We start from the raw sequence: 17007 nt of genomic DNA on the forward strand, positions 1-17007 counted from the left end.
ATTTGAAACTTTTATCGATAAAGTTAAGCGATTTAGAGGATTTTCTTGGCCATTTTATAAGGTCACTTTTTCTTGGTCTAATTGATTAATCAGATGCTTATATAAAATGAAAAGTAAATTAAAACTTGCTTATAATCAAAATCCAATTATAATTTTCTTCCTATTGATTGTGATTTCGATTATTTGAAAAGTTTGAAAATAAGAGTAAATAACGGAAAGATCTCAAAAGATAATTAGTATTCCTCTTACAATAATTAACAGGAACAAGATTTTTGGTCTAGGGTAAGGTCAACTATTGGAAACCTTTAAACTTTTAAATTGTTTCCGGTCATTGACAAAAATTAACTGATTGATTTGGTCACTTTACAATTTGGATTGTTAGAAAAAATTATCAATTTCTTTTAATTTAACTACAATTCCAATTTCATATGACTAGTTTTAATTAATCATCTTTTTCGTGTTGATCCTTAATAACTGGTGCATCTTCAGAAATACGATTTCTATCAACGGGATATAACCTGAAAAGAATTATATATAAATGAAAAGATTAGTTAATTGTTCATAAATTAATTAGTCCAATTAATAATTTGATTTACCATCTTTGATATAAGTAAATTAGGAAGACAATATCGTCTCGGAAGGCTGCAACTCGGTGAGCAGTTGGAATTGATGTTAAAATGAATGCAAAGAGATCGTCAATGAATGTATTAAATGCTTTGTACATAAATGCCTTCCATGGTAGATGAGCAACTGATTTTAGTTTATAATTGATGAACAATTGAGGTAACATGAAAAGAAAACCAAAAACATAAACACCATTGGCAGCACTTTGAATAAACCATGAATACCATGATTTATGTTCAGTGTAAAGGAGAGAGTAAATTGCACCAATGGTAACCAAAGGATAAAGAACGAAAATTGAAAGATATTTCATCGCTTTAGTATCATATTCATCGGTTGCTCTTTCCTCTTTTGATCGAGGGCTCATTTTAATTCTGAAACCATGTAATTCAATTTTCAGAGCTTTCTTTAACTTCCACAGTTCAATTACTGCACCAATATCTGCTGGAATTACAACAATTAAACTGGTCTGTTGATCGTGAAGGTAAAGGGTTATTATTATTTGAGAGACACAACGCCAAAGGAGACTACTGAATGATAGCCCAGCCATTGAGTTGCGATGTCGCCAGAATTGTACATCATTTTTAAAGGCCAAGAAATCAAAAAGAAGCTAAGTGAGAGAGATGAGAAAGTGATTCAATTTTGTGGGCTTGGATTTTTTTCGCTGTCAATCTTACATGGAAACAAGAGACGAAAACGGTTACCAAGAGTAAAAAGAGACTCGTATCGAAGAGTATTCCTTTCACATCATCCGTGTCATATTCACTGAATCCTAATTCGGGCATAGTGTCAAAAGAAGATTCAACTTTAAGAATGAACCGAAGTTTTCCAATTGATGTCTTCTCAAATTGAACTTCAAGAGGTAAGACTGGATTGTCACGCTCAACAGGCTGTAAATGATATAAAAGAATAAGAATTATTGTCAAGAAAAAAAATAGAAGAGAAAAATCTTGTCAACTTACAATAAGCTCTTTAACTCGGTGACGATTGGGACTAATATAAAGAACAGGTAAATATTGTCGATTCTTGTTTACTCTGTGGATAGAAAATGAGGAAGAGAAGATGATAAATAGTGATGCTAATTGCTGAGTTGATTTGTTATTCGAATATTACTTTATGAGAGGAGCCATTTCTTCTGTGAGTGCGTTAATTGGGACTGTTTGGGGATGAGTGACCATGTCGATGATTATCTTAGGCTTCCAATGAGTTACTGGTCGTCCGATGAACTTGTTTTGACTTTTTTTGGCCTTTTGTCCTTCCAGTAGTTTATAAGATTCTGCTCTTTTACCAATGTAATGTGTAAGTAATCCTGAGGTGTGGGCTGTTAATTTACTGGCAATCAATTCATTGTTTACTTCTCTATGAGAACGAGACTTGGTAAGGAAAACGTGTAAAAATAAGGTTCCATTGTTGAGAACTTTATCTTCTAGAGTAATATTAAAATCTCTGGTAAATATTATAATAATATCGTGGGGAGAAAAATAAACAAGAAAAAACAAATTAGATAAAATTAATTGGTCATAACATGACGGATATTTACTTTGTCAATTAGGGTGATCAATTGGCTAATTTTAAGGTAGAAATTGTTAATTACTTACAGTTTAGACAAATTGTTCGGATCATATCTGTCATTCTTATAAATTGTCTTCAGTGGGAATGAAAGTGGATGACCAGAGATCGAGGTACATAAAAATAGCTGAAGAAAATGGATTGTTAGTAACAATTAGAGTAGAAAATGTTTTCAAATGGTTCTCTAAATTACAACTCACCGAAAAAACATCATTTTCTTTCCACATTGGACGAAGACATGATGAAGAACCAGGATCACAGGGTCGGATGATACAGATTTGATACAAAGAATACATGGAATGAAATATCCAGGCGATGAAAAGCCCAGAGATTATCATGGAAATCGAAGGAAAATTCATTGCACAAAGATGAACATACAAAAACGATCTTCAATTGTAATGGAATATGAAGAGAAAGAGAAAATCAAAGAAAATTGAACAATCAAATTAACAGTAATTAACCAGAGACAATTAAAAAACACATACACAAGCTCTCGCTTTATATTGACTAATCAAACAAAAGCAAAAAATAAAAACTAAAAACTAAAAACGTAATCACAACGTTATAAAGACAAAGATGATGTGTCAAGATGATCCAATTTGACTAATTGGATTAATTGTAACAATTAGATAATTTAAACGAAGAAAAGAAATTAATTAATCAGGTAACCGATTAAAAAGAAAAGTTAACCAAGAAAACCAAATGATGACAAAAAAAGAGAATCAAAAACTGGAAGAATATCGGTAACCATGGTAACGAACAGTTGTTGTTTTCCTATTTTTTTTTCTTCTTTTCCGATAACCATCTTACTCTTATAGTGATTTAATTTAAATTAATTTCTAAATCAATTGTCTAATTGAATTGTGTATCTATTTGATTATTAAAGTGTTGGGAAGCTTTTAAATCCTGTGATTCATTGATAGTCTTTTACCTTCATCTGAATATTGATTCTGTTGTGATAAAGATTATTTTGGATTTTGTTTCATTTTTTTTTCTCTCTCAGTGAAAAGATGTAAAGGAATGTACCTTTTACTATCTAGGTACCTTTTAATTGTCTTATTATGTTTAGTTTTCTCTTCTAAATATCAATTAAAAGCTCGTGATAATGATATTAAGGATATTCTATTTGAGAGTAGTAATGTTTACGGTGAGGATAATTTGGTAAATGAAAATGATCCCAGTGAGTTAAATTTTGCTGGTTCATCTAAAAGTGATTATTCAATTTATAATCTTCTATCATTGTCTTCTAATTCTGTGCCATCTTCCCGATCTTCACCATTGTCTTCATCGAAAATATACAATTTATCACCTTCACATACTAGTCTTGGAAATGATGATTCTAAATCATCAAATTCTCATCACCAATCAATACCATCAACATTACCTTTTTCTGCCTCATCTCCATCCACATCAACAACAATAGCTGATGAAAAATCTGATGATTCCAATGGAGCAGTTGATAGTAAATTTTATAGAACCTTATGCTCAACTAATCGTTTACAATCATGTCAAAATTTGTCAATTGATTGTTTAGATTGTGAATATGATTATTACTGTGATTTTGGTGAAGTAAAAACTGCATCATGTAGAGTCAAAGAGGGTGTTGAATGTCAGGTAATTTATCAACTTCTCCTTTCATCTCAATCGATTCTAATATGATTTTTTTATCTCTCTCTCTCTCTCTCTCTCTCAATATTTAGGGTCCTAAGCTTGTCCATCATAATTATACTTGTGCCTATTGTTACCAATTACCTGAAAGCAACTATTATTGTATGTCAAGTTTTGCTTGTCGGATCAATTCTAGATATTTAACTGATTGTAGTATGAAACCTCATGTTCCATGTCTTGGAAATCGGAGTTTCCAAAGATATAAGTTATGCAATTTCGTCTCAGGTTACAAATGGTCAACTGCGTTATTATTAAGGTAAATCAATTGCTTCGTAAATTATTTCTTACCCTGTTAATTTATTTTCTATTTTTCTTGTTTTTCTTTACGATTATCATTAGTGTTACTCTTGGTGGATTTGGAATTGATAGATTTTATTTGGGATATTGGCAAGAAGGGATTGGTAAATTGTTTAGTTTCGGAGGTTTCGGTGTTTGGACTTTAGTCGATATCATCTTAATTTCAACAGGATATTTAAAACCAGCCGATGGATCAAGATATATTAATGATTTTAGTTTCAGTTAATGAAAGACAAAATCTTAGGTAAACATAAAACTTAAAATCAAATATCACAATCAAGTGGATAAGTTGATTGGAATCAGGGAAACTGTAACAACGATGGGATTACGATAAATTACAATTGGTTGATTTTATTTTCCAATACAAAAATCTTTGAAAATAACATCAAGTATTTCCTCTGTATTTATGGAACCAGTTATATTTCCGATCTCATCGATACACTGACGAAGATAATAAGCCGTTAAAGCTAAATCATGATCAAAATATTCAAGGGAACCACTTAAAGATTCAGTTATCCGTTGTAAATGAATTTGATGTCTCTCAGTGATAAAAATCTCTTCACTTGTGATATTACCACAGAGAGAAGATAATTTATCTCCAATCAATTCAATTAATCTATCAAATGATTGTTCCGTTTTACAGCTAATCATGGAAATATTTTCGCCACCAATTGTCTCCACCAATCGACTAATTTCATTTTCACTTAGAAGATCTAATTTATTGATGACATAGATAACTGGCTTATCTTTACTTATGATATCATCAAATTTTTGGATATATTGTGAAAAACTGACCGACTGATTTTGACCATTGCCATCATCCGAGATTAAACTTGATCCATCCATAACTAAAAGTACTAAATCCGCCTTCACAGCTCTGATCATAATTATCAACCAATATAAACACAAGGAAATAGAGAAGGAGAAATTTAATTATTGGACAAAATTCAAAGGTTAAACCAAATCATTGTTAAAGTGTCACTAATTAGGAAAATACAAACTCACCTTTGTCTTGCTCTTTTTATACCTTCCAACTCAATTGGATCTTCAACAAAAGTGACCTTTAAACCCGCCGTATCGCTGACCCGAACTGACCAGCCTTTAATATCCAACAATCCTTCAACAACATCTCGAGTGGTACCACTTATTGGTGAAACAATGGAAAGGTCTCGTCTACCTGATTAATTAATTGTTTTAATTACATGAAAACAAAGAAAAGCAATTCAATCAACGGATTAAATGAAAAAATCAATCAATCAATTACCAGACAAAAGAAATTGTGTTTTCTGTTCATCACCTCATCCAAATTAATTCACGATTTTATAAATGATACAACCACTGATTTAAACTTGGGACAAAAAGAAAATCAATCAATTGTTTACTATCTCTCTCTCTCTCTCTCTCTCTCTCTCTCTCTCTCTCTCTCTCATTATGTACAGGAAATTAATCACAATTAGATAAAAAAAAATACTAAATTGCTCAGACTTACACAATTTGTTTAATAAAGTGCTTTTGCCTACATTAGGTAAACCAATTATCGCCATGTTAATACCTCCTTGAATTAATTCACTTTTTCGAGTTGATTCTTTCAAAAATTGACTAATTTTGAATTCCAATTGTATGACATTAGATTTAACTTGATTTAAAATATTCTCATCAATCAATTCATCTTCAGCGAAATTAATTATCGCCTCAAGATGAGAAATGGATTCAAGAAGATTTGATCTCCATGTTGAATATAACCTTTCAACATGTCCTTCGGTTGCTTGTTGGGCCAATTTAAGTTGAGAATCAGTTTTAGCCGCAATCAGGGAAGATAATCCTTCAGCTTGGATAAGGTTCAATTTATTATTGAGAAAAGCTCTTCGGGTAAATTCACCTTCTTTAGCGGGTTTAAGGTCACAAATGGACCCAAGAGTCCGTAACAATCTTGAGACAATTGCTTTCGACCCATGGACATGAAGCTCAGCTGAATCTTCACCAGTATAACTATTTGGCGAAGGGAACCAGATAACCAAACCTTTATCAATTAATTCTCTGGTTGATGGATTAATTAAACTTGTTAAAATGGCTTTCCTAGGATTGGAGACAATTGATTTAAATTGTTTCTCCGAAATTAACTTTGAAAGTCCTTTTGATGTTTCATTACCAGAGATTCTTATAACCGCTACAGCTGAACCTTTCTCATTTAAACCACTGGAAAGAGCATAAATTGTTGAAAATTGTTTACAATTAATTGTTCTCACTTGGCGAAAAAATCTACAACAATTAAAATGAAACATGAAAACAGAATTAAATCAAAACAATTGAACAAAAAGTCACATGTTGATGACGAAAAAGTAAACACGATCAGCTGTTTGGTGGAAAAATTTTTTCTTTTCACTTTGAATTCTCTTAATTTCTAATTTAATTATAATTGTTTGGTTCTTTTCGTTCTCTAAATTTTTAATTTCCTTCAATTTATCTAATCATCTATGTGTTGAGAATAAATTGTGACGATTTTTGATTCAATTTAATTGTTAAATTCCGTGACAAACTTATCTCTTTTTCCTCTATGTTATTGTTTACCATGTGTTCACATTTTGAAGATTAAATTGATTTAGTAATTTGTTATGTCTTCTTTCCGATCAATTAAAGTTAACAAACGACAGTTTAAATACCTTAAATCACTGGCAAATGATTTAAAAGTTGATCCAAATTGTATTGAATCTAATTGTTCAACGGTGAGTGAAAATTTACCTTCCAATGTGTTAACATGTTTGACTTTTTTTTCCTCTTCTATAATTGAATCAAATTTAATTCTAATTCTGATTTAAATTGTTCTTTTCTTTTTTAGAATATTTTATTGGCAAATGTTGGTCTTCTTACTGGTAATAATTATGAAGATATTTTCAATCTATTCTCAACCTCTAATTGTATCGAGAATATATTTCTATTCACTAATCAGAGATACTCTTTGATTAAATTTGATAACATTGACTCGGCGATTGAAGCAGTTAACAAATTTAACGGGAATTACAATTCGAGCCTTGACAAAGTAATTTATCTAATCCAGATAGCTGATGATGTCGCTAATCGATTGATTAACCAGTCCCAACAGAGTATAATTAATCAGTTCAAATACCAACCAGAAGGTTTGAGCATTTTAAATGAAATAATCAGTGAAGATGAAGAGTCAATGTTAATCAATTTGATTGATTGGTCTTCAGATGGTAAAGTTGAACATCTTAAAAATCGTAAAGTTAAACATTTTGGTCGTCGATTTGATTATATGGTTAATGGTATTGTTGATGATGAAACAATTGATTCGATTCCTGATTGTTTGAGAAAATTGTTTACCAAATGGTTCGATGATCAAGTAATCAATTATATTCCAGATCAATTAACTGTTAATCTCTATGAGAAAGGACAAGGAATCCCGATGCACATTGATACTCATTCGTGTTGTGAAAATGAGATTGTTTCACTTTCTCTTGGCTCACCAATTGTTATGGATTTTGAGAGAATCAAATCAGTTGAAAGTTCATTTAATTCATGTTCCGTTTTATTAAATCGACGAAGTCTTTTGATTCTCAAAGATGAAGCTCGTTATTGTTGGAATCATGGAATAGCTTGTAGGAAATTTGATGTTTCTCCTCATCCAGAAAATTCTGATCGATTGATTTTCAATCAAAGATCAACTCGCATCTCATTTACTTTGAGAAAATCAAAAAATTCTGATTGTTCTTGTGGTAAGAATTTAATTTCTCTCTTCTATCTATCAATTCGATCTAATTGTCAACCTTTTCTATTTCCAGATTTCCCTGAATTTTGTGACAGTCAACAAGGTAAAGAGATTAAGATTACCAATTCCGCCGAGATGGAGGATCAATATGTTTACAAAGTTTACGATGAAATTGCCGGTGATTTTAGTCGAACTCGTTATAAACCTTGGCCTAAAGTTAAACAATTTATTGATTCACTTGGAACTGGTTCAATTCTTTGTGACATTGGTTGTGGTAATGGAAAATATCTTAACCTTAATCGTAACATTTTTAACATCGGAAGTGACACAAGTTTACAATTGTTGGAAATTTGTAAACACCGAGAGATGGAAGTGATTGGATGTAATATATTGAATTTACCATTTCGTTCATCGTCAGTTGATCATCTAATTTGTATCGCTGTAATTCATCATTTATCATCTGAAGAACGAAGAGTTTCCTCATTGAATGAAATGTCTCGTATTCTGATTCCCGGTGGAACGGGACTCGTTTATGTTTGGGCTTTGGAACAGGTTAAAGATGGAAACAAAAGCGTTTACATAAAAACAAAAGGAAATGATCAACAAATCACCGAACCACTTTCACAGGAAATCCAATCATGTTTACCTGTTCATTGTAATCGAACTGAATTTAAACAACAAGATCTTTTCGTCCCATGGAAAGATAAAAACAAAGAGAAACAATTTCTCCGCTATTATCATGTTTTCAGAGAAAATGAATTGGAAAATTTGTTCCAACATGTTAACAGTCTAGAGATAATTGAATCATATTATGATCAAGGAAATTGGTGTGTCATTTTTAGGAAAAAATTCCAAATCAATCAATAAAATAAACAAATAAAGTTAATCAAAAGTCCAATTTCAATTTTCGCGCTTTTTTATTTCAAGAAATTTTCAAATGTTCATATTTAGAAAATAAAATTATCCTGAACATTCGAACTCTTTTATACAATTAATATAACCAAATTGAATCAATCTCAAGTTAATCCAAATTCTGATTCCTTGATTCCAAATTATAATCAATTAATTAACAATTTAATGTTCTACAAGCGGCGCCTCTTGCGGTTCTTTTTGTAACTGATTTTCTATTCAAACTGATCGGTTTGTTTTCATTTTCATTTAATATTTTTGTCTAATTATCAATTAGATTTCTATTGTTTATCAAGTGTTTATTAATTTACTTTTTAACGCCTTCAATTAATTCTTCTTACCACAATTTAATCGATCAATTCTGATAATATATTAATAAGTTGAATTCTGTAAGTGTTGTTTGTTTCCATCCATTTATTTAATCTTCCAATTGTCAGCTGTGTCTCTTTGACTCTTTTCCTTTGTTTGGTTTTTTAATTTTCTGAATTTTTTTTTCTTCCACAGTTATTGCCCTAAAGTGCTTATTAATCCTTCCATTTTGGTTTATTTGATTGGCCATTGTGTGTCTTTGGTCCATTTGGTTCACATTTTCATTCGTTTTGTCTCTCCTCATTTACAAAGAGTTGATATTTTCCTTTCCTTTTTTTCTGACATCATTTGTATTCATCATAATGTCTGAATTATTTAATAGTTTTAAGAGAACTGGATTAGCCATTGCTGAATACATTACCCCTGTTCTTAAGGAATCTAAATTCCGTGAAACTGGTGTACTTACACCTGAAGAGTTTGTTATCGCTGGTGACCATTTGGTTCATCATTGTCCAACATGGAGCTGGTCAACCGGTGATCCTGAAAAGATTAAAACTTACCTTCCAAAGGAAAACAATTCCTGGTTACCAAAAATGTTCCCTGTTATAAAAGGTGTAGTGATATGGAGATGACAGAAAATTATGAGAAAGTTATTGAAGTGGGTGATGATAATGATGGTTGGGTTGACACACATCACTATCTTCCCTCCAGCGAGGAAACCGAAGTCTCCTCGATGACAGATGAATTAGGAGCTTGTAAAATAACCAAACCTGCCAGTTCTGATGATATGAAACTTGGATCCGGAGGAGATGATAATAAGAACAAAGATGATGATGGTGATGATGATGAAGATGAAGATGATGACGATGGTGATGCATGTGATATGGATGAATACATGGCCTCTGGTCTTATGGATAAGGATGATCAGGTTTGTCGACCATAGATTTACAAGATTGACAGTTGATTCTAAATTCATGTTGATTTTTTCTCATTTCTTTTATCAACAGTCAACAGTCGAGGTTAAGCCAAGGAAAAAGGGAGCCGATGACAATTCCATTGTTCCAACTCGAACCTATGATTTAAACATCACATATGATAAATATTATCAAACACCAAGGTTATGGTTATCGGGATATGATGAGAATCAACATCCATTAACAATTGATGAAATGTACACTGATATAAGTCAAGATCATGCCAAGAAAACGGTGACAATGGAAACTCACCCTCACATTCCAGGTCCACCAATGGCATCGGTTCATCCGTGCAGGTAATTACTATTGCAACGATTATTTCTAATCACTAAATAATCTTGAATTCTAAACAATTTCTTTCTCTCATTTTATAAACAGACACGCTGAGGTTATGAAAAAAATTATCGAAGTCGTTGAGGAAGGAGGAAAAGAACTTGGAGTTCACAGTTATCTTATCGTATTTTTAAAATTCGTCCAGGCCGTAATTCCAACAATCGAATATGATTACACTCAAAATTTTACCATTTAAATAGAGGCCAAGATGAACTTACGATTTACAAGTTGTCAACATTCAAATTGATTTTAATGAATCGGATCTTCAATACTGAAAGTGATACAGTTACTCTCTCTCTCTCTCTCTCTCTCTCTCTCTCTTTCTTTCCTCCTAATTTTGACCTTTTTTATAAAAAGATGCAGATCTAAATTCAGATATCATTGCAAAAAGCTCATTTTAATTGCAACAATCAAGTGATAAACTTCAAAGCAAAATGTATTTCTCATACAAATTGGTTTAAAAAACGATTGTTTTAAATAACAACATCACTGTCAATCAATCATTTAACATGAAACGTTACAATCTCAATATTTCACAGCAATTTAGATTGATCAGTATTGATACAGAATTCAATTATTGAAACAAAACAATTATCTAATCTATATACAAATATAGCTGATAATTGATTTAATTTAGAAGCTTAAATGAATCAATCTAATCAAATAACTTTGATAATTAAGTTTCCAATGTTAACTAATCACATTGTAAAGGCTAATGTTTTTTACTATCAATAATTGAGTAATTAATTGAGTAAATAATTATTGTTATTGGTCCAATAAACAAATTTGTTTATTTGATTATATAAAAAAAAGTTGATATATAAGTTAAATGGATTGGATATAAATTAAGTTTTAAATTGTTTGAATAATCTCATCAAATGTTTGGTGGGTTGTATTTGTTTCACATCAGGATTAGTTGATTGTTAAGACGATTAAGATTAGCCACTTTTTTCCCCTTTTACAATTTAGGTCCAAATGATAACCAGTTTAACCCTGGAAAATCAGCTAAACTGTTCAGGTCCAGTTGATTGGGCAGTTGATGTTGGGTAATCAATGAATTGATAACAGTAATTTAATTCAGCTTAATCTTCACAATGTAAAGGTAAAAGAATCAAAATATAAAAAGAAACCAAGGAAAGAGATTAAAATTGAAGCAATTAAATCCCATTAAGTTTCATTGGCCTTCTCGTTTTGATTACTACAATTTAATGCATTGAATCCGAAGAGGGAGAAAATGATAATCATAAGGATGAAGATGATGATGAGAGTGATGGTTAAGATGTAGAAACCAGAAATCACCACAAACTGAGAGAGAGAGAGAGAGAGAGAGAGAGATTGAAATTGATGAGGAATATGAAATGTTGATGGTTGGTGGTTTGTTGGTGTTCAGTTAATCCGATTCCTGGTTCATTCCTTTAATTATCTTTACTGAGCAATTGGAAGTTGAGTAGTTTGAATTGATGCTAAATCACCATCACCCTCTCTGGTTACATTAGATGCACAACCAGTTCGATCGCTTAACTGTAAACCTGATCGGTTGATTTTCAGGTTATCCAATTTTTCATAAATGTTCTGGCGAGTTGGGTTACTTAGAGTTCCGTCACGGGATAAAAGCCAAATATATTCTGAAAGAAAGAGAAGAGAATTAAATTAAGATGAGTAATCATGAAAGTTCTGAATTTTTCATGACCTTCTAACTTGAGATAATGGGTCAAGATTAATGAACGATTCTGATATGACAGATTAACCTAGAAAACAACTAAATTGTGATCTAATTGCTGATAATTTTTGATGATGACATGATAATTTGAGTGAATTACTTACCAGAATGAAATAATCCACTGAGTAAACTGTTGGTACATGAATAGATTAATGCATATTCACTGTAATCGGTGTCAACAATTGTGACCTGAGTTCCTTGCATCGGCATTCCCAGGCCATATCGAACATTGTAAAAGCCGGCTCGACTAACATCTTGAATTAAACCGTCACCAGTAATGGAAACAGGGATACCACCGCTGATTTGAACAATTGTGGAGATGATTATTTTCAATTCGGTTCTAACAATTAACTGATTAACTTACAGAGAGACTCCCTTGATTGAAACATCAATCGATCCATCTTTATCATCGGCATATTCAACGGTCATACATCTCATCATAAGATCAAACATCGAGGGTGTTTTCTCAGTCTCAATCCAATGTCCGAAAAACTGATTCAGATTGAATGATTAATTAATTTTCTAAATGTAATTAGAATAGAAAGAAACTTTGATTTCTTACCTTTCGTTTATCGAAACTTTCTGGTGGATCGACTACTGGACAAGCTCCAGGAACGAACCTCTGACCGTAAGAGGTTGATGAAAGGAAACAAAAGATCGCAGAGATTACAATTAACTTCATTTTAGTGGATTGAACAATTAAGAAGAAGATGAATGAGAAAAAATTTAGAATCAATAAACAATTAATGTAGAAGAAAAGTTTTTTTTTCCCTGTAACAATTAACCGATTTGGTGAAAGGTGAAAGCGAAGTGAATAAGTTAGATGATGATGATGGTGTTTATCTTTTTAAGAAAAAAAGGAGAAATTTAGTGAGATGATGATGAGAGCAAGATGATGATGATGATGATGATGATAAAAGATGAGGATGGAGTTAAGGAAGAGAGAAAATTAAAACAGGACAAATGATTAAATTGCCCAAAAACTCAGAGTTAAATGAACTTTCAACGATAAACTTGAAACTCATTTGATTTAGACCTTGCACTTTATATGCTCTTACCCAACTCTCTCATCATCATCATCTCCCTCCTCCTCATCTTCATCTCCATCCTCATCCTAATCATCATCTTAATTTAAACGGTCCAACAGTTACTTGGATTAAAAACAAGATTTTCAACATTTACCTTCATCAGAATTTTTCATTGATTTCTCAAGAAATAAACACAATTCAATTAAATCAAATGAGTTTATTGTTTGTAAACAAAATTAACTAATTAACTTGATTTTAATACTTTTAAAGTTTAAATAATTTACAAGTTGATTGAGAAAACAATTCCATTGCTGTTTCAATGTTGTTACAACTTTTTCATTCATCAGCCTCAATAATTAAGTCAATACAATTAAAGAATTGATTCTCAATCAATCCAGTGGTTGATTTAGAAGATATTATCAATGATAACAATTAAAAATTACACAGTTTAATGATCACCAGTTAACCAGAAAATTGTTTCTTAGCCAAAAAATCAAAACGATCATTGATCCTTTGGATAGTTGATTAAACGCTCTAACAATTATTATCATGAAAAATAAGTTTATTGTAGCAATTAGAGTTAATTAAGTTAATAAATTGTCATGAATTATAAGTTAATTTCAAGAAAAAGTTTTAATTTTGGAGGGAAAAACAGCTGATTGGATATAACCAAAAAGACTCATTGGATTAACATTGTCTACAAATTTCTATTAGTTAATCTGCTGGAAAGTTAATTATCCCCGTTAATTATTGTAGAAAAGGAAAAGAAATCAAATCTCCTCATGTTGATTAAATTATAATCTTCTAATTGGAAGAGTAAAAATCAAGTGAAAATCAAAAATCCCTAAAGAGAAAGTTCAATCTCTTGGCTTTGTAACTTTCTGTTTTTTTTTCTTTCAAATTCTCAGTTTATCTGAATCTCTTTTTTGACAGAATTTGATTTATTATCCAGTTAATTAAATCACGGCCATTGATTGGATTAGTGGCCTCATTTGATTTCTACCAAATTAAAACCGCTATAATGGTCACCTGAATGCTAAAAACCCGAAAAGTACAAAAATTACTGTAAAAAATAAACAAAAATAGTGACCCAATACATTGGACAATCAGTATTTTTCTGGTCATCATTTTAATTATCATGTTTATCACCAATTATCGTCATCATATTTATCTTCATCTTCATCAATCTCTTGGACTGATTATATATTCTGGTTGAAGGTTATGAGCTTTTCCATCATCTTCTTGTAAATGTTTTTCTTTCGCTGTTTTTTGGACCCGAAAACAACAATTTATCTGCGAAAAGCATCAAGGATGTAATCAGAACTGATTATCTGCTTAATTCATCTTCAGGATCAACAATTACAATTAACGATTAACCATAAATTTTGATCGTTCTAAACTTAACCCGATCGTTACGTATTCACATTTGGCCGCATTATTTGCCTCTCGTCTTAATCGTTGGACTGATTGTTTATGAACAACGTTTTGTTAAAGTGGAAAAATTAACTTAAACAATTAAGAGATACCAAAGAATCAAGTTAACCCAATTATCCTTGTAAATTATTATACATTTTAATTTGCACACAATCAGTTAATTGGCGAGCCAACAACAACACTCAAAAATATCTCGTGCAATCAAAACCTTAATGGCAATGAATCTCCAAGATGGAAACAAACAAATCATTGTTAACAATTAAATCTAAATCATGATCATCAAAAGAATTAAACTAATCTTAATCCAAGAAGATGACAATGAGAAAGTATGAAAATCAATGTTAATTGTTACAATTTACTCAACAATTTATCACAATATTGTTTTCGACATTCACATTGATGTATCTTGAAACAATTCAGTTGATTGTTGTTAACTAATTCAAGTGTTTGTCTCAAAATTAACCTTGTATTGAATCAATTTTTCTTACAGTTAATTACTTGTTCATCTTAATTGGTTTAATTTGATAATTAATTATTAACAAACTAAAGGTTAGAAATGAGTTTTAATTTGATTGATTGTTAGACCTTCAGTTTTTATATTATCTGATTTATTTTTAGCATCTTAAGAGCCGATTAATTATTTAATTCAAATATAATCAACTGATCTACAATTAAATTCACTTCCTACAATTAATTGTAATCCAAACTCAAGTACACCAATGAATAGACAATTAAATATCATCAAACCCAATGGACTTTAAAATAAATTGTCAATGTTAATCCTGATAACAATTAACTCTCTTCCCGGAACAAAATTGAATCATTCAATTAATAGGAGATACTTTAATCATTGGAAATTAGTTAATCAATTCATTGGATATAATTAAACTGTCAAGGTAACAATCAAAATTTAACACACAAAAAAAGCCTTAACAATTAGCTAATTGTTAAGGCTGGTTTGCAAATTGATTACATCCCAAAAGTAAATGTTATTTCATCATTAAATTAAATTGTCGAAAAGGGCAATTTATTAACTGATTTAATGATAATCAACATTTAATCAATGTAATTAACAATTAAAAGGGTGAATTAACAAATGATAAGTGTCTTTGCACACAAACCAATTAGTTGATTGCTACTTCAAATTAAGGTAAACAATTAAGTTTTTCTGCTCACCAATTGTGTTATTTTCAACACATCACTGAATTAAATTGTTTATCATCAACTGTTAATTGTAACAATTTAACCTCTAATTTGCTTTGGTACAATCATAATCTCTGTATGAATTTTTACACGAATCTAAATTGTTAATTACTAATATAATTACAATTCATCTTATCAGTATGGGCTTATTATTAAATTAGATTAGCATCAAAATTAATTGTTACCAACCAGTTTGAAATATTAGTTAAATTGTTTGGATGAACAATTTATTTATTCACTTTCTCTTGGCTCCAATAATTACAATTTAAATTGTTTTGGTAACTTTAATTGTTAAGAGTTAATCATTTCCTTAGACTTTTTTGGAATAGGAAGTTTAATTGTTACAATTTAAAAAGATTTTAACACAATTGCAAGTTAATTGTTGACACCCTGGTAGGTTGTTAGTTAATCATTGCAATTCCGTCGGAAACACAAATCACAATTAACTAATAAATCAAAGTGATTAATTATCAATTGATTTAATTGTTTGGTGGTTTGGATGGTCAACTTGAGAGGAAATCAATTAATCAGCAATTTAATTGTTTTAAAAGTTGCAGATAACCAATGATAGTGAATTAATTGAAACAATTTAAATAAACAACAATTAACATTGATGATCATCAATAGCATAATTAATTGTTTTTACCTCGACAATCAAAAATCAACAACAACCAAATTAACATTGAAAATATAAATTGATTACTTGTAATTAGACAATTTGATTGTCAACTAAGTTTACAATTGTGATCTATGATAATTGATAATCATGATTAAAACAATTTAATTTCAATCAATTAAAATTAATTGCCAAGGTTTTAAAACTATTTATTTACAATTAACCGGAAAACAACTTCAATGATTAACTAATGATTAATTAAAATGAAAATGTTTACATTTGATTGTTGAGGGAACAATTAAATCAAATTAATCAGTTAAATTGTCAAGGCAATTATTTAATACTCTTAATCCTGATGCTTCCGTCTTTTAATCACAATTAATTAACTCCAACACTCAATGCTTACTTGATGGTCCATTGAACTGTGATCACAATCAGAGTTGATCAAAGTTGATTTACTATTAATTACTTTTGATTAATTGTTTTTAAATCATTTCACTAATCACTAAGCTTAATCCTTGTCGATATCGATAACATTAAATGAGCAGTTAATCATTGATTAACAGTCACAACTATTGACAATTAAAAGTTTCACTCTTCAA

At 30.5% G+C, this 17007-nt stretch overlaps 6 protein-coding genes across 8 annotated transcripts; 3 read left to right on the top strand and 3 right to left on the bottom strand.

The window, feature by feature from the left end:
- Positions 1-369: 369 nt before the first annotated feature.
- LOC128392722 (lipid scramblase CLPTM1L-like) lies at positions 370-2901 on the bottom strand. Of its 2 annotated transcripts, XM_053352796.1 has the most exons (8): positions 2676-2901; positions 2391-2577; positions 2220-2317; positions 1735-2067; positions 1584-1656; positions 1299-1511; positions 597-1231; positions 370-518 (listed from the first exon to the last, which is right to left on the bottom strand). In XM_053352796.1, the coding sequence occupies exons 2-8, from the start codon at positions 2547-2549 to the stop codon at positions 443-445; spliced, it is 1587 nt and encodes a 528-aa protein (XP_053208771.1). In that variant the 5' UTR covers positions 2550-2577; positions 2676-2901; the 3' UTR covers positions 370-442. The 2 variants fall into 2 exon arrangements, with proteins under 2 accessions (XP_053208771.1, XP_053208770.1); XM_053352795.1 differs by having other exon boundaries at positions 2391-2901.
- Positions 2902-2968: 67 nt separating this feature from the next.
- Positions 2969-4938, top strand: LOC128392725 (TM2 domain-containing protein 3-like). 2 transcript variants are annotated; one of them, XM_053352800.1, is made up of 4 exons: positions 2969-3804; positions 3891-4114; positions 4198-4399; positions 4799-4938. In XM_053352800.1, the coding sequence occupies exons 1-3, from the start codon at positions 3211-3213 to the stop codon at positions 4379-4381; spliced, it is 1002 nt and encodes a 333-aa protein (XP_053208775.1). In that variant the 5' UTR covers positions 2969-3210; the 3' UTR covers positions 4382-4399; positions 4799-4938. The 2 variants fall into 2 exon arrangements, with proteins under 2 accessions (XP_053208775.1, XP_053208774.1); XM_053352799.1 differs by lacking the exon at positions 4799-4938 and having other exon boundaries at positions 2970-3804; positions 4198-4526.
- LOC128392723 (tRNA modification GTPase GTPBP3, mitochondrial-like) lies at positions 4481-6571 on the bottom strand. Its single transcript, XM_053352797.1, has 3 exons — positions 5645-6571; positions 5161-5332; positions 4481-5032 (listed from the first exon to the last, which is right to left on the bottom strand). The coding sequence occupies exons 1-3, from the start codon at positions 6435-6437 to the stop codon at positions 4507-4509; spliced, it is 1491 nt and encodes a 496-aa protein (XP_053208772.1). The 5' UTR covers positions 6438-6571; the 3' UTR covers positions 4481-4506.
- Positions 6569-8777, top strand: LOC128392721 (alkylated DNA repair protein alkB homolog 8-like). Its single transcript, XM_053352793.1, has 3 exons — positions 6569-6878; positions 6992-7886; positions 7953-8777. The coding sequence occupies exons 1-3, from the start codon at positions 6768-6770 to the stop codon at positions 8744-8746; spliced, it is 1800 nt and encodes a 599-aa protein (XP_053208768.1). The 5' UTR covers positions 6569-6767; the 3' UTR covers positions 8747-8777.
- A 227-nt stretch (positions 8778-9004) lies between these two features.
- Positions 9005-10888, top strand: LOC128392381 (ubiquitin-like-conjugating enzyme ATG3). Its single transcript, XM_053352399.1, is given in 5 exon segments — positions 9005-9177; positions 9293-9661; positions 9664-10025; positions 10105-10367; positions 10450-10888. Coding segments are annotated over 4 exon segments (978 nt in total). The 5' UTR covers positions 9005-9177; positions 9293-9459; the 3' UTR covers positions 10601-10888.
- LOC128392382 (apolipoprotein D-like) lies at positions 10721-13133 on the bottom strand. Its single transcript, XM_053352400.1, has 4 exons — positions 12687-13133; positions 12489-12616; positions 12229-12422; positions 10721-12029 (listed from the first exon to the last, which is right to left on the bottom strand). The coding sequence occupies exons 1-4, from the start codon at positions 12804-12806 to the stop codon at positions 11830-11832; spliced, it is 642 nt and encodes a 213-aa protein (XP_053208375.1). The 5' UTR covers positions 12807-13133; the 3' UTR covers positions 10721-11829.
- Between the last annotated feature and the right edge of the window lie 3874 nt (positions 13134-17007).

This window comes from Panonychus citri, unplaced genomic scaffold, assembly GCF_014898815.1.
Source record: "Panonychus citri isolate SS breed McGregor unplaced genomic scaffold, ASM1489881v1 Contig00136, whole genome shotgun sequence".
Classification (NCBI taxonomy): domain Eukaryota; kingdom Metazoa; phylum Arthropoda; class Arachnida; order Trombidiformes; family Tetranychidae; genus Panonychus; species Panonychus citri.

Excerpts from the sequence above, each read along its gene's own strand:
- LOC128392722 (XM_053352796.1), bottom strand. The coding sequence starts at position 2,549 with ATGAATTTTCCTTCGATTTCCATGATAATCTCTGGGCTTTTCATCGCC. Across the intron at positions 1,657-1,734 it reads GAAATGGCTCCTCTCATAAA|AGTAAACAAGAATCGACAAT; the intron begins GTAATATTCGAA and ends TTCTATCCACAG. Across the intron at positions 1,512-1,583 it reads ACCGAGTTAAAGAGCTTATT|CCTGTTGAGCGTGACAATCC; the intron begins GTAAGTTGACAA and ends TATCATTTACAG.
- LOC128392725 (XM_053352800.1), top strand. The coding sequence starts at position 3,211 with ATGTACCTTTTACTATCTAGGTACCTTTTAATTGTCTTATTATGTTTA. Across the intron at positions 3,805-3,890 it reads AAGAGGGTGTTGAATGTCAG|GGTCCTAAGCTTGTCCATCA; the intron begins GTAATTTATCAA and ends CTCAATATTTAG. Across the intron at positions 4,115-4,197 it reads TCAACTGCGTTATTATTAAG|TGTTACTCTTGGTGGATTTG; the intron begins GTAAATCAATTG and ends GATTATCATTAG.
- LOC128392723 (XM_053352797.1), bottom strand. The coding sequence starts at position 6,437 with ATGTTTCATTTTAATTGTTGTAGATTTTTTCGCCAAGTGAGAACAATT. Across the intron at positions 5,333-5,644 it reads CACTTTATTAAACAAATTGT|GTAGACGAGACCTTTCCATT; the intron begins GTAAGTCTGAGC and ends TTAATTAATCAG. Across the intron at positions 5,033-5,160 it reads ATAAAAAGAGCAAGACAAAG|AGCTGTGAAGGCGGATTTAG; the intron begins GTGAGTTTGTAT and ends AATTATGATCAG.
- LOC128392721 (XM_053352793.1), top strand. The coding sequence starts at position 6,768 with ATGTCTTCTTTCCGATCAATTAAAGTTAACAAACGACAGTTTAAATAC. Across the intron at positions 6,879-6,991 it reads TTGAATCTAATTGTTCAACG|AATATTTTATTGGCAAATGT; the intron begins GTGAGTGAAAAT and ends TTTCTTTTTTAG. Across the intron at positions 7,887-7,952 it reads AAATTCTGATTGTTCTTGTG|ATTTCCCTGAATTTTGTGAC; the intron begins GTAAGAATTTAA and ends TTCTATTTCCAG.
- LOC128392382 (XM_053352400.1), bottom strand. The coding sequence starts at position 12,806 with ATGAAGTTAATTGTAATCTCTGCGATCTTTTGTTTCCTTTCATCAACC. Across the intron at positions 12,423-12,488 it reads TCAATCAAGGGAGTCTCTCT|CGGTGGTATCCCTGTTTCCA; the intron begins GTAAGTTAATCA and ends TGTTCAAATCAG. Across the intron at positions 12,030-12,228 it reads CAGTGGATTATTTCATTCTG|AATATATTTGGCTTTTATCC; the intron begins GTAAGTAATTCA and ends TCTTTCTTTCAG.